The 15,563-nt window shown below is 32.6% G+C and overlaps 3 protein-coding genes across 4 annotated transcripts; 2 read left to right on the top strand and 1 right to left on the bottom strand.

Annotated features, from left to right (window-relative positions):
* Positions 1–1,121: 1,121 nt before the first annotated feature.
* LOC111681238 (PHD finger protein 12) lies at positions 1,122–4,869 on the bottom strand. 2 transcript variants are annotated; one of them, XM_023442989.2, is made up of 6 exons: positions 4,715–4,869; positions 4,334–4,524; positions 3,808–4,232; positions 3,491–3,753; positions 1,848–3,427; positions 1,122–1,775 (listed from the first exon to the last, which is right to left on the bottom strand). In XM_023442989.2, the coding sequence occupies exons 1-6, from the start codon at positions 4,760–4,762 to the stop codon at positions 1,601–1,603; spliced, it is 2,682 nt and encodes an 893-aa protein (XP_023298757.2). In that variant the 5' UTR covers positions 4,763–4,869; the 3' UTR covers positions 1,122–1,600. The 2 variants fall into 2 exon arrangements, with proteins under 2 accessions (XP_023298757.2, XP_046802686.1); XM_046946730.1 differs by having other exon boundaries at positions 1,848–3,424.
* A 763-nt stretch (positions 4,870–5,632) lies between these two features.
* Positions 5,633–6,607, top strand: LOC111681250. Its single transcript, XM_023443003.2, has one exon. The coding sequence runs from the start codon at positions 5,739–5,741 to the stop codon at positions 6,195–6,197; it is 459 nt and encodes a 152-aa protein (XP_023298771.2). The 5' UTR covers positions 5,633–5,738; the 3' UTR covers positions 6,198–6,607.
* A 263-nt stretch (positions 6,608–6,870) lies between these two features.
* On the top strand, positions 6,871–15,522 carry LOC111681236. The gene is made up of 6 exons (XM_023442986.2): positions 6,871–7,511; positions 7,575–7,961; positions 8,083–12,404; positions 14,432–14,546; positions 14,630–14,877; positions 14,941–15,522. Exons 1-6 carry the CDS (start codon positions 7,191–7,193, stop codon positions 15,383–15,385), a joined length of 5,838 nt encoding a protein of 1,945 aa, XP_023298754.2. The 5' UTR covers positions 6,871–7,190; the 3' UTR covers positions 15,386–15,522.
* The last annotated feature ends 41 nt before the right edge of the window (positions 15,523–15,563 follow it).

Here is a 15,563-nt window from a genome sequence, read left to right as displayed (position 1 = left end):
TGAACTAGAACTGAACTAGAACTGAACTAGAACTGAACTAGAACTGAACTAGAACTGAACTAGAACTGAACTAGAACTGAACTAGAACTGAACTAGAACTGAACTAGAACTGAACTAGAACTGAACTAGAACTGAACTAGAACTGAACTAGAACTGAACTAGAACTGAACTAGAACTGAACTAGAACTGAACTAGAACTAAACTAGAACTGAACTAGAACTGAACTAAAACTTAATTAGAACTTAACTAAAACTAAATTTAAACTGAACTAGAACTAAACTAGAGCGAAACTAGAACTGAACTTAAACTGAACTAGAACTGAACTAACACTCAACTAGAACTGAACTAGAACTGAACTAGAACTGAACTAGAACTGAACTAGAACTGAACTAGAACTGAACTAGAACTGAACTAGAACTGAAGTATAACTGAACTAGAACTGAACTAGAACTGAACTAGAACTGAACTAGAACTGAATTAGAACTGATCTAGAACTGAACTAGAACTGAACTAGAACTGAATTAGAACTGAACTAGAACTGAACTAGACCTAGAACTGAACTAGAACTAAAATAGAAATAGAATTGAATTAGTGCAGAAATAGAAATTAACTAAGACTAAGCTAGAACTGAACTTGAACTGAACTAGATCTGTGCTAGACCTGAACTGTAACCGATTTAAACCTATACTAAAACTGGATAGAAAACTCATTCAATAACAAATGTGGCTCCAATTTTCTCTATTTTGAATTTAGATAGTTCATTAATCCTAAATATCCAGATTTTTTTATTCATGTATACATCAAAAATATTGAAATATTCCATTTCTTCAAAAAAAAAAAAAATAAGTTAGAAAATTGAAACTAATCTTCAAACAAATTTCGAAACTCTTTTAATCTCTTAATCATGATAATTTAAAAAATATTATGTTAGTTTTATTAGGAGTTTAATAACGTCTATTTAAAAATTTCTTAAAAGTAAAATATTTCAATTATAACGGTTTTCTGGCATATGAATCCCCCCCCATATGTGTTACAAATAAAATGCATAAAATTATTCTTATGTCGGGTAAGGAGGAGGGTATAAACAGCAGCAAATTTATAAATTAAAACAAATTTTATGATTTTATTTTTAAATATAAGTTAAAATTAATTTTTATTACAAGTAAATATTTAGTTGTGCACATTTTTTACATGTGTATATGTGTGTGTGTTTAATATACATACAATAACATTATGCTAGAGATAGTAATAAAAAACTATAGTTTAAAACTTTTTAAACTGAATATGAATACACTACTTTTAAATTTTATGTTAATTTAATTAATTTTCTGTTTCTGTATTTAATTACAAAAAGAAAAACAACAAATACAATTTATATTTATTGTACAGGGTGTTTTTAGTTTACTTTTTGTTGCCTTTTATAAGTAAATATATAAAAATTTATAAAACAAACCAAAAAATAATAATAGGAGATTTTCTTTAAAAAAAACATAAAAAAAATATTGTAAAAAATTATAAAATCGTGAAAACAGTATATTTTTTACAAATTCTTAAATTACGCCATTTATTGTACTTTAAAGCTGTTTGCTTAAAAAAAAAGTTAACCTTGGCCATTGCATGTTTCCAATTTAGGCAATGAAAATACAAAAGCTAAGCAGCCAAAACGTAAAAGAGAACCATGTTGCAAAATAGCTGTTCCCTCCCAGGCACCTTTTATCATAGGCGAATCTTCATAGGGCGAACATTTACAATCTGGTTTTGGTGGCGGAGCCATTCTGTAATTAATGCAATAGAAAATAAAATATGTAGTAATAAAACATTATTTCTTTATATGATGTATTACCAACCTTGTACTGTTGTCAACAACAAAATAATGACGTTGTATACCTCGTCTCTTATCAAGTATGGCCTGTACCTTCTTTTGCAATTCAATATCTTCATTTTTCAGCTTTTTCGCGGGCGTTGGATCACGTTCAGTAAAATCACACGAATACAATTGTCCGTTAACCTCGGTACCATGTTCTGAATAGTTAATAAGTTCATAGGTCTTTGTAAAATCATCATAGAAAATTGTGGCATGTTTGGGAGAAATACGACGACAATAACCAATCAATGATAAATTGACATCAACGCCAGCATTGGAATCACCATAGCCGATATTAAGACTGCGATAACGCATAAAGAATGAATTGTGCAATTCAACATTGCTAAACCAACGATTGTCTTCTAAAATATCACCCAAAGGTGTTAGAACAGCTCGTGCGCGTATCTTACGTCTCAACAATTTAAGTTCTAGGCGAGTGGCAATTTCATAGGCTTTTTCCTGATCACTACGCATACGTGGCACATATTTCTGTTCTTCTTCGTCAGCCGCCACAATGGCAGCTGCCGTAGCCAAAGCCGGATGCAGTTGGGGCAAATCGTTGTCATTAGCCGTACTTGGCTGTGCTAAAATTGAAGACGTTTCTCCGGTAAACATTATAGAGAGGCGTCTTATATCGGTAGGTGATAAAATTTGCGACGGTACAATGGGCAGTTTGTCTTGTTCTGAAACTGCTGCACCAACAGCAGGCTGAGCAGCCAACTCTCTTATACGTTTAGCAGCGGTACGATTTTGATATTGTACCACGATTTCTGGATGCTCCTGCACCAGCTGTTGTAAACGTTGATAGGCTAATTTCTTAATGAGATCCACATCCAAATACTGCAGCTCAGCATCAATTTGAGGATCATATTTAGTCTCTTCATCCGATTCTTCGGCGCTGTGATCATTTTCGGCTTTAATTTGTTCACTTAAAAGTTGTAAAGCTTTTTCGTCTTTATCACTGGACAAAAGTTCCTCTTCGGCTTTTACTTGAGTTTCTGATAAACTATTTTGTTTCGTGCGTTTTGTTTTATGTATAGGTTTTTGTGTGCTGTTACATTTTTCTTTATCCTTTAATTCTTCAGCTTCTTTTGTCGTTTTACTATCAATCTCTTCAGTTTTGTCTGGTTCTTCCTCATTTTCACTGCTACTACTGCTACTTAATTCCTCAACATTTCCCAATTCTTTTTGTATTTCTCTAAATTTGGCTTTTGCAGTTTTCAAGGCTTCCAAATCCTTTACCAACGACTCTGCTACACTTTCTTTTGATATTATTTCGGGGGCACTCGGTAAGCATTTACGACGTTTTACTATATCATAGCGTAAGGTTTCTCTTAAGGAGGGCAATAAAGGTGGTGGATTTTCATAGTGATATTTAACCATCGGAGGAATTTCTATAGTTTCTCTGGATTTTATTGGCATTTTAATGCGGAACGGTGGATTTTTCATGTGTACTCGTCGGAAAAAGTCCATTTTTACTGCCTCATGATCAAATGGTTGAGCAAATTTATCCCATAATCTTACTCTTTCCGTTGCCGATATACTGGTCAAAAGATTATCATCCTAAGAGGAAAAAAATATTTATGTAAATACAATAAATTTTCATTCTCAATAAAGAAAACCTACTATGAAATTTTCCACATGATTTGGACACATCCATAAACCTGTTGGTAGTGCTGTCATCGGGGGATCCAAACAGTCCTGATGAAAATATAAAGGACAATAATCGCATGCGACTAATGGTGCTTTTTTACATGAACGGTGGCAATAAAAACAAGTTTTTGCCGGCAAAGGCACCAAACCTTGTGTATCCAATTCATACGGTTTAGAGTTGCGACGAAAATTTGGTTTCTTATGACCACCATTGCCATTCGTACGTATGGGTTCAACTATAAAACAAAAACATATTGTGATATCAAAACTTTAAATTTTACGCAACTTACTTTTATCATTGCCGGGAAATTGTGTATGTATCTCCAGCTCTCGGGGTAGCTCAAATTGTTTTGGATTCAAAATACTAGCTGCCTTTATTAGCTCATCTAAAGGTGTAGGTTTCTTATTGGGATCTAAGGCACGCTGTATGCCCACTGGTAATTTGGAAAGATATTTCTCTGTACTGCTTAAATCGCTACAAAATGAAGCTCTACTGCTGCTACGTTTACGTAAATGACGAATTTTAAATGGAATCGATTCTAAATCACCGCCCACCGATGGTGTATTGGGCCGTGAGTTGACCACGGCTGAAGCTGATGACATACGCTCCACTGAACTGGATTTCGAGGAAGAAGGTGCTGTCTTTAAAGTCATGCGACAATTATGACACAACCATTGGCCACTGGGAATATCGTCTTCAGTAAGAGGAGGATCACTTAAATTTATAAAGAAAATTATTATTATTATGTATGTATAAGGTTATGTGTATTACGCCTGCAAAATAATAATGGAATGACAAGAGGCGCGAATACTCACTGGCATTGCAAATGAAAACTAGAGGGACAACGATCACAACACAATAAATCTCCTCCTTCTTCGCAAGCATCACACAAATCATGGTTATGACCACGTCCTGGTCGTTTATAGTAGGGATGTTTAACCACCGTGGGTCGTATTCCCAACTTCTCATCTTCATTGGGCGGAGGTTTTATAAGAATTTGTATTTGCTATTTTAAATAAACCACAAAAATATTAGAAACCACAAAATTCGTTTAAGCAACAATATATTTTTAGTTTTAAAAAACCATATAGTAATACACACAAATATTTCCCACTTTTTTCTGTTTTGGTATAGTTTACATTTCCAAACTGGACAACGGACTTTCACTTGTTTACTTTCTGCCTTCAGAGACTTACCTCCATAATGGGCAATTCTTCAATAGGTGTTGTATCAACTTTAGACATATTTTAACACTTTTAATCTATATTTTTTCAATAAAATATTTAGATCTTTAGATTTTTAATAAAAATAAATGTGAAGGCAGAGACCTACGCCGACAAATTTTAGTGGAATGGACGGCTGACACTAAAGATGTCAGCGGCGGCTTAAAATCAACTGTAAGCCGGCTAGGTTTTCAAATACGTTTAGTTTTTAAATTTTCAACGATTTTAAATAAAAACGGAATCGGAGGGATTAAAAGGTAGGATTTTAGAGCAAATATTTTCAAAATCGGGATTGTCGACAGAGTAAAAAATTTTATGTATTTATCTCAGTATACAACTCATTTTCACTAGACTTATTTTTAAACTCACAAATTTTATAATAAATTTTACATAAAACCACTGCCTTTTCTCTATGATTATTTTCCGCATATTGTTCACATGGATTTCAGTATTGCTCGTGGAAAATTTTGAGGATTCTAGCTATAATGGTTTCCCAGATATGCAAAATTTTGATGACTTTTCAGCCTTTTTATAGATGGTAGTCGAGTTATCGATTTTTTAGTCGACAACAAATTAGTCGACTTCTACTTTTCGACAAAAAGTAGATTAATCAAAAATTGATTTATAGAACCCTAGTTACATTTTTCTTTTATTGAAGGCGATATTTATTTAATGTCACCTTATTTTTGGTCTACATAACAACACAAACCCAAGCATCTGACAAAAGGAAATACTTTATTTAAAATTTTTTTAACAAAAGTCTATAACGCGTTGCCGCGTTGTTGTGTACTTCCACCTCCGCTAAATAGTATAGTTTTTAAACATACCCTTGAAGAAAAGGCTTCAACTGAACATACTTCAAATACATCACACACAAATTGTTTTGGTTTTTTTGTTACTTTAGCATTACGCATCATTTAATTAATAAATAATAGTCTAAAAAATCTCAATATATTAAATAATATATCAAAAAAGTAGTGAAGAAAGAAATATAAAAATGCTTTCGTTTTTCTTAAAGAAAAAGCAAAGCCCAGATACAGCCCCTGAAGAAGTTATTCAAGGTCCCGCAACTGAACCAGCACCTAACAATGGCGCAGATGATTTTATTTTCGTTGAGAAGAAAGGCAATGATGGGCCAACACCTCCACAGCCCTCAGCACATCATATGTATCCACCAATGCCGCCAGCTTTTGGTGTAGCACCTTATCCCCCAATGCCATACCCACCACATGGAGCGCATTCGACTGCTACTATAAATACAAATCAATCAGCAGTTCCTTATGTGCAGGATGTACCATTTGTTTTGGCACCGCAGCTTTGTTTAAAAAACACATCCGATCTTATGCAGACCCAAGTAGATGGCATTTTGGCTGTGATGACACGACAAATGTCGGTGGACGATAAAGATGATTATAATTTTGCTTTGGAAAGATCAATACAAAATGAATGCTATTAGCATTTGACGGAATTATTATATTTTTGCTAAGATAAACTAAGATTAGAGATTCCTATTATAAGTAAAGCCATGATGCACCGCTTGTGTTAATATGTTAGAGAATATAATATGTATAATTAAAATTAAGAAGTGTCTATTCAAAAATAATATAAAATTTTGAAATTGATCTAAACAAATTATTTACACTCTTTTTGGTATTGTAAATAATGTATTTAATTTTTTGTTAAAAGAGTTGATCTCAGTTTTTAGAGCAAATTGTTAAATTCGTGATAACATTTGACATAACACGCCCGCTTACAAATAGTGTGTTATATAAGTACTTACCACGATCGCTTAATAGTAATATTTTTAAATAAAATTAAAACCAATGACTATTAGCAGATAAAGTAATAGTTTTCCCATAAAGTACTATATTTCCGTTTGTGTAAAAAATAAAACTCAAAAACAAAATGTCAAGACGTAAATTACTTAAATTACATACAAAGTTTTTTGTAAGACCTAATAATGTCTTCCCTTTCCTGAAGAGTATCATAATTATTTTTTACAAGATATTTGCAAATAATGCAGAATTAGCAAGATATGGTTTTCATATATATATTTCAATATATTTTGTTGTTTTTCTTGACGTTTCTCACTTAAAACTGCTAATCTATACATATGTAGGTCAAAAAAGGATTTTATACATATGTATATTGTTATATGTATTTCTTAACTACGCTTCCAATACGAAAAAAATCACTAATCAATTATCTGGGCTTTTATCATTAAAAATTAAATATAAAATCTGGCAACTTTATTTCTTTAACCAACTGCAGCCAACTTCGCTTTACAAACATAAAATTTGAATTTTAGCGCATTTAGTTTGTCAATTCTATATTAAATTAATTTTTATGTGAAATTCTGTATTATAATTCAAATTAAGTGCTATTCCAATTGTCCTTTAAAATAAAATAAATTTTTTCTTGTGTGTATAGTTTACTTAAACTATAAAACATGGATTTTGACGATGCAAAAGAAAATATACAGCCATTAGCTCAGGGACGAAATGCAAGTATTTTGCAAGCTTCCTTAAAAATAGATTCACCCCAAGAGTTGTTGGCACAGCGTAAAGAACTAGAAAAAGAAATACATAATTACACAGGTGATGATCCATTATCTGCATGGTACAATTACATAGAATGGATAGAACAAAGTTTTCCATCGGGCGGTAAAGAATCCGGCTTACAAGAGGTTTTATCCAAGTGTTTGTCTAAATTTGAAAGTGATGAACGCTATAAACAAGATCGGCGTATGATTAAGTTGTACATCAAATTTGTAAGTAAACTAGCAAAAACTTTTTAAGGATTAACTGATTAATGGAAGAATTGTATTTTGAAGATTGATAGTTACAAGGATCCTGCTGAATGTTATCAACAGCTGTTTAATGCTGGTATTGGTACAATGGTAGCTGATTTTTATATAGCCTGGGCATATTGTTATGATTTAGTGGGTAATACTCGTAAAGCGGATGAAGTATTTCGACGCGGTATTGCTTGTCGTGCCCAGCCTTTGGAAGACTTACAGGAGGCTCATCAACATTTTGGGTTTTCGGTAGCTCAACGTCTAATGTACAAGGATGATGATAGTGTTAAAGAAGAAACAAATCGTCAGTTGCAGGAAAGACGTTTAGCATTAACATCGTTAAGAGGTCATCGTCGTAAACAAATGGTCGGTACAATAAGAACTGGTGCAGCGGTTAAAAGTTTTACGCCCGGAACAGTTAAGGTTTGTATATTTGGGTTTATAATAATTTTAAACAAAATTAAACAAGTAGAAATTATTCCCAATTAGGAATTTTTCATCAAAGAATAAATTGTTTTAATAATTTTTAATTATTTCTTTTAAGATTGATCAGCCTTCGACTTCCTCACAAAGAGGTAACGCACGTATACAAGTTTTTAAAGATGAAAATGAGAATCCAAATGTTATAACCATACCAACAACAGAACCACCACCAGAAGAGGAGAAATCTGTGGTACGTTCCATTATAGATGCTGCACGAAATCAGGAAAATGAAAAAGAACCTGGTCCCTGGAATAAAGCACACAGCCGCAAAAAAGGTAAACTTTTTGGTAAAACAACAATTACAAATGAATTGGGTTTTGAGATCCACGAAGATGAAGACCAACACGATGAGGGGGACGTTAAAAAGCCATGTGTTCCACCCATACCTATTAAGGAGAATGAAATTAGATTTAACAAACCTTTTATTTATCCTGCAAACTTTTGTGCCAAATCCAAACCAATTAAAGGATGGGTGACACCAGTAACCACAGAAGAAATGCCCGATAAAAATACTATACCGCAGTATAATAAGTGTAAATTATATCCCAGACCTAATGTGGAATTTCAAGTAGAAGAACTCAAGGCTTATTACATACTAAAGAAACGAGGCACAGAAAATGCCTTTACTAAGGAACGTGACATATATTGGGGCTGTGGGCCGAAATATAGCATACGTTTATATCCCCATTTTGCCAAACAATCGAAACCACAAAAACTCGAGGCAATAGATGAACCATATTTTCCAGATTTTCTTCCCGGTTTAAAAGTGCCTTTTGACGAAATTTACAACAAAGAAGAGAAGGTGGAAAGACAATATGAGGAACTTTTAGCTTTGCGTATTAAACGAAATGATACAATTATAAAAGCCACCGACATGGAGGAGACTATGTGTGTTACAAGTGAGAAAGTACAACGGCGCAAAAGTTTCTATCCATTGCGAAAATCGTTGGCTACGGCAGCGTTTAGAGCGCCAAATCGAATGTCGACAATGCCAGAACAAAGTGAGGAAGATGAACAATCTACTACAAATGAATTATGCGGTCCTTTAGTTTTAATGGGTGCAAAAACTGTACAAGAAGAAAAATCGTGTAGTTTCAATGGTAATAATGAAGCGGCAACCACTAGTGTTAAGGAAGTTCCTTTAATCGCGAAAATATTGCATAGTAAAGAACAAACGGCTAAAGAAACAGAATGCAAAATACAAACAGTTAAAGGCACAGGAAAAACTCCCACTGAAACTGATGCCGCCTCCAAACCTTTTGAAATATTCAAAGATGAAAGTGCTATAGAAGTTGCAAACAGTAAACCACCCGTATTAGAGCCTAAGTTAAATTTAGCGGCTGATGAAGATTTTCAATTTAAAACACCAGCCTTACCAATTGCTAATTCTACAACGGTAGCTGTGGCAACATCGAAAAACTTACAATTTGAAATATTTGATGATGAAAATTTGGCCAAAAACAGCCCTAATTCCATGCCTAAACCAGATTTTGGCTGTGGCAATGGAGGCTTTTTCGATCCAGAAGAAACCTGTTCCACTCAAACATTTAATATATTCTTAAAAGCGCAAAGTGTAAGTACACCAAAAGCGGTAACGAAGTCACAGCCACAAAGACAATTTGGAAATATTTTAAAGGAAGTAACACCAGCCCCCATACCGGAACAAAAAGATGAACAATCATTAAATAGTTCCATAGAGAATCAGAACTACCCAGCAGGAGCTGCCCCAGTTGTGATATATTCGCCACCTCGACAGCAATTATCTACAATTTTAGAGACTTCCGAGCATGGCACCACCCAAGGAACACATACTACGGGAGCCACTACAAAATCAACACTTAGTTCACCTGAATTCGATATAGATTCACGAATGCCCTGCACACCGGGCATTAATCAACCACAAACTGCTCCAGTTTTAGAAACAGTAAAGGAATTAAGTTGTGAAACCTCTAATGTCATTTCGCCCATCCAAAGTGTTGACAACATGATGACCAGTTTAAAAATTCAAAGTGGTAATAATAGTGCAAAACCACAAAGTGAAAATCTTGCAACACCAGGACCCACGCGATTGCAAAAGAAAAACGTAATGTCTGGTGTTGGTGGCAGTGGAGGTGGTGGCTTAGATTTTTCAATTTTCGAAGATTCCATGGAAAAAAATCAAAAGCAGGTGGGAAATTTTTCACGTTTGGAGGAAAAAGAAGATACTGCTGCTGGCTCGGCATTCAGAGCAATGCCTCCCATACGTTTTCAAGACGACAAAACAGAAACTATACCTAAAATGCACTTAATACAACAACAACTCAAATTTCAAGAAGACAAAACCGAAACCATTTCGAAAATGCTGTTTGCCCCATCAGCACCCATACAATTTCAAGAGGATAAAACGGAAACTATAACAAAAATGTTACTTGCTCCACCGCAACCTGTTAAATTTCCCGAAGAAAAAACAGAAACTATTTCAAAGTTTATGTTGAAACCACCGGAACCACTAAAATTTGAAGATGATAAAGTTGATTCACAAATTGGAAACAATGAGAAAAATCAGCCAGAACCTATGAACCAAGATGATTCTTTTGAATTTTTTGGACATACTCCACCTAAAGCAACAAAACAATTGGTAACTAAACAAATAACACAAGTACGGACTGCAGCAGATACACGCACACCTTTAACATTTGACTCTAAACGTTTTTGCGACAAAGACACACCAGTTACACAAAAAACGAAATCCATTTCAAATCCCATAGCCTTGTTTGAAGATGAACTGCAGCAACCTCATGCTAAATCTTTAAATAAACCTACCACCAATGTAAAGAATAATCTTAAAGATTCATTTTTGCCAGATTTTTCATTAATAGAGGATAGTCAACCGGCACAAACGAATAAAGCGAAACCTACTAAAAGTAAATCTGTTTTTAGGGATTCTTTTATACCCGATTTTTCCATAATCGAAGACTCACAACCTCAAGCCGAACAGAAACCAACAACGACAAATCAACAGAAAACAAAAAATGAATCTATTTTACCGGAATTTTCCTTAATTGAAAATACTCAACCTAAACAAGGTGGCAAATCACTTTTAAAGGACGTTTCACATGTACCCGAAACACAACCGGATGAATCCGTAATTATATCATCTCAGCCTATAGAGCCAAGATTTTTAAAACAAAATTCCATGAAAACTGCTTTACAAACATCATTCCAAAAGGATTTTTCCAAAAACAACTCTACTGAAAACAAAGTTGAGGAGCAAATGCACTGGAAACAAACAGCAAATCCTAAGGCAGTTGCTAATAGAACACAGGAAGGAACAACATTAAAAAACATACTTATGGATACATTTATGAAAGACTTTTCGGAAATCAATGAACCTCCACCCATACCAAACGATATCAAAGAAATAACAATGGTGCAACCTAGTAAAAATAATTCTACATTAAAATTTCTTAATGAATCGATAAAACAGAAGGAAGAAAATAACAAAAATAGCCGTAAAAGCAATTCAAAAATTTCGAATATTTCCAACAGCAGTAAGGAGACAAAATTAAGTTTCCTAGCACCAGCAGCTCCAGAAATTAAACGTTCTAGCACCGATGATGATGATAAATATTTCGAACTTAATTGTGAAACAGAAATGTTTGGCACAAATATTAGCATGATTAAAAACTCTACTTGGTTGCCTAATCATGGTCCCTCTTTCTCAAAAGGAAATGCTAAACAGTTGTCACAAATACAAGAACAATCTATACATATTAAAGATGAAGAAATGTCAGCTCACAGCAGTTCGACCTTAAAAGCTACACAACAGCAGCAACAAGAATATCGCACACAGGACTTAACAAAATCAAAATTAGGTTTCATTGATAAATCGCTAAGTAATGATTTTAGTATTGAAGTTAGTGCTTCCGAATTGGCCGCCATTAAAGCTAAAAAATTACCCAAACACACAGACCAAGAACAACCGGTGGTTATAATAGAATCACCCGAGCATATTGATGCTACTGCTGCTGATGATTGCGAAATGAGTATTTACTATAAGAATACACCGAAAACACCTAAACCTCAAAAACATGTTTGGGATGATGCTGATGCATTTAAAACTCCGGCCAACAATCATTATGTTCATGCCGAAACTGATTTAAATCAAACACATCAAGTCATTGAAAATATGTGCATTGATCCTAATGTCAATCCATTTAATGTTGACTTAATTAATGCCTTCCTGGAGCAACATTATGTGATTAGTTATTTGGAAAGTTTACCAACGTGCAAACTAGTGGGTAGTATACAACGTTTAAAACAACACACATCAATTGATATAAACGGTGTACAGTTTGATGTTCTGAAACTAATCGGTGAGGGAGCTTATGGTGCTGTATTTTGGTAAGTTGGTTTTATATTTATTTATGTTTGTAGGTTTGTTTAGTAGTTTTTTATTGTTATATCTAATTTTTAAATGTTAGACATGCTTTCGAGAAGATCGCTATTTAAAATCAGCAAAATCGGTCCATATATATAAAAAATACGATTTTTTACAAAAACAAGTCAGCAGAGCAAGAGTAGCAGAGCGAGAGCAGTACTAGTGTTGTGTTATTAGGGTTCTATAAATCGACCTTCGAGTAATCGAACAATCGACTTTTTGTCAAAAAAAGTCAAAGTCGACTATTTTGTTCCAAAAAAATCGATAACTCGACTATCGTCTGTAAAAAAGTCGAAAAGGTTACTTTGTAAATAAAAGTCGAAAAAAATCGAAAAGTAGTATAAAGTCGAAAAAAGTCGTAAAAAGTCGAAAACTCGAAAATAGTAGAAAAAAGTCGAAAATTTAAAAAAAAACTGGAAAAAAGTCAAAAACTCTAAAATAGTCAAAGAAACTCGAAAAAAGTCAAAAAATATTTGAAAAAAGTTGAAAATAGTCAAAGAGTCGAAAAGAGGTACTTTTTGAATTTTCCATAATATTGAATCTAGAAATATTAAATAAGGATTGTAGAGTCTGCATTAGGTTAGAATCCATAAAAAGGAACATTTTTGGTACTTTTTCGTTTTTGAAAAGGTACTTTTTGAATATTCTATAATATTGAACCTAAGAACATGAAATTAAGTATGTAGATTCAAAATTAGATTAGAATTCATAAAAGGGAACTTTTTGGTACATTTTCATTTTTCCAAAGGTACTTTTTGAGTTTTCTATAATAATGAACTTAGAAACATGAAATTAAACATGTAGAGCACGGATTAGATGAGAACACATCAAAGTGAATTTTTTGGTACTTTTTCATTCTACAAAAGGTACCTTTTGAATTTTCTATAATATTGAACATATAAACATGAAATTAATTATGTATAGTCGGAATTAAATGAGAACCGGAAAAAGTGAACTTTTTGGTATTTTTTGTTTTTTAAAAGGTACTTTTTGAATTTTCTATAAAATTGAACATGGAAATATGAAATTAAGTATGTAGAGTCTGAATTAGGTGAGAACCCATTAGAGGGAACTTTTGGGTACTTTTTATACCCTTCACCTTCGTGAGAAGGGTATATATAAGTTTGTCATTCGTTTTTTCAAAAGGCTTTTTATTGAATCTAAAATCATGAAATTAAGCATGTTGAGCCCGATGTGTAAGTAAAAGATTACTTTTGGTAACGACTGTTTATTTTTAACACACCATGGTGAAGGGTATATAAGATTCTTACTTCTTTTTTTCTAAAATCTTTTTTTAGTAGAAATATTAAGATAATTAAATACAATTATGAGTTTATTCAAACACTTTCAAACTGAAAAATATTAGGTTTTGTCGTCACCAATATTTTTCATCCAACATCGATATTTCGAAATCTTGGAAAAAAATAATTCATAAATGGAATAAATTTTGTAAGAAATAGTATGAAAAGTTCATAAATAGTATGAACTTTTTTTTAATAAAAAGTTTTTTCAGCGTTTAAAAAACTTTCCAAGTAAAAAGTGATTTTGTGTTACTGTTAGTTAAAGTCTTAATATCTTTTGTAGTAAAAACAGTCTAAACAGCTCATTTAGAAAATGTTGGGCTGAGTCTGAACAACGCTGATCAGAGTATGCGTATAAATTGTTATGTTATGAGTAAAATACATTATTTTTTAGCATGCTTTCAGATATATCATTATCTTATTATTATTTTCCACGACATAATGCACTTCATATGAAAAAAATGCCTAAAGCCTTTAAATCTTTGTTCATTTCTTTTGTCGAAAGAATGTCTGATTAAATACTACATGATTTGCAACTCTCTAATATCTAGGCCTTTAGAAAAGGAAATTAGAAACAGAATTTCCTTATTTTATAAATCATACTTCGACTAAGTATGAAGCTAAAGAAAATTTAAATCGCAATTAAAAACTATATACAATTAATACTAAATAAATAAAAATTATTACAGTGGAAAAGAAACGACATCTGGTAAACTGGTGGCTATGAAACAGGAAAAACCACCCAACTATTGGGAATATTATATATGTTTAGAAATACAAGAACGCATACGAATAGATGAAATGGTAAATTAAAACTTTAAAAAGTTAAATATTTTTAAAAAATCTAAAATTTTTGATTTTTCTCTTAATTGTTTTACAATTTAAAGTTAACGGCTTATATGAGTGTGGATTACGCTCTTATAGGTAATAATTCCAGCATACTTATATCAAATTTTTCCAACTATGGTTCTCTAATAACAGTGTGTAATAAAATTAAAAAACATACTATGAAAAATGTTGATGAGTATGTGGTCATGTTGTTGGCCAGTGAATTACTCGAAATAATGGATCATTTGCATGCGGTTAATATAATACATGCCGATGTCAAGGCTGATAACTTTTTGCTAATGAACAAGTAAGTTTCTTAAAAGTGGAAATATTTTTAGGAAATTATTAATTTTTAATATTTAAATTACAGATTAAGTTATCCACCAACACAACGTTGTCTGCAGTTAATCGATTTTGGTGTTTCTATAGATATGAAACTTTTCAAACAGGGACAAACATTTTCCTTTATACACAATGACAACGCCTTCAAATGTCCCGAAATGCGTGAAGAACGTCCCTGGACATATCAATTGGATTTGTATGGTTTGGCGGGTGTTTTACATGTTTTACTATTTGGCAAGTATATGGATATTGAAAAGAAGGCAAGAGGTTTTTGGATGCATAAAACACATGTACCACGTTATATAAATCGAAGTTTATGGGATGATATTTTTAAAACATTATTAAATATACGTGATTGTAACTCAATGCCGAACTTGCAAGATTTGCGTGCAGCATTGAAGAAAGAATTAGAAGAGAAAGATAAGTATGTGGTGAAAATGGTTAACGAATTCAATCGGGCTCTAACTAATTAATGTATTTTGTATTTGTGGCATTAGAATCTGTATGTATGTTATGCGATTAGTTAATAAGTTTTTATAAGTTTGATTTTTATCTTGTATTTTATCATATTAATTTATTTAATTTACAAATAAATATTTTATAATAAAAACTAGATTTGTGTTTTGTTTTCAAAATCTGTATAATAGGCAA

Source organism: Lucilia cuprina, chromosome 3 (assembly GCF_022045245.1).
Source record: "Lucilia cuprina isolate Lc7/37 chromosome 3, ASM2204524v1, whole genome shotgun sequence".
Taxonomy (NCBI): Eukaryota; Metazoa; Arthropoda; class Insecta; order Diptera; family Calliphoridae; genus Lucilia; species Lucilia cuprina.
The sequence above is the reverse complement of the archived record's forward strand: the minus strand, read 5'-3'. Positions and strand labels throughout refer to the sequence as shown.

Excerpts from the sequence above, each read along its gene's own strand:
- LOC111681238 (XM_023442989.2), bottom strand. The coding sequence starts at position 4,762 with ATGTCTAAAGTTGATACAACACCTATTGAAGAATTGCCCATTATGGAG. Across the intron at positions 3,754-3,807 it reads ATTTCCCGGCAATGATAAAA|TTGAACCCATACGTACGAAT; the intron begins GTAAGTTGCGTA and ends TTTGTTTTATAG. Across the intron at positions 3,428-3,490 it reads ATCATGTGGAAAATTTCATA|GATGATAATCTTTTGACCAG; the intron begins GTAGGTTTTCTT and ends TTTTCCTCTTAG.
- LOC111681236 (XM_023442986.2), top strand. The coding sequence starts at position 7,191 with ATGGATTTTGACGATGCAAAAGAAAATATACAGCCATTAGCTCAGGGA. Across the intron at positions 7,962-8,082 it reads TTACGCCCGGAACAGTTAAG|ATTGATCAGCCTTCGACTTC; the intron begins GTTTGTATATTT and ends ATTTCTTTTAAG. Across the intron at positions 14,547-14,629 it reads GCATACGAATAGATGAAATG|TTAACGGCTTATATGAGTGT; the intron begins GTAAATTAAAAC and ends TACAATTTAAAG.
- LOC111681250 (XM_023443003.2), top strand. The coding sequence starts at position 5,739 with ATGCTTTCGTTTTTCTTAAAGAAAAAGCAAAGCCCAGATACAGCCCCT.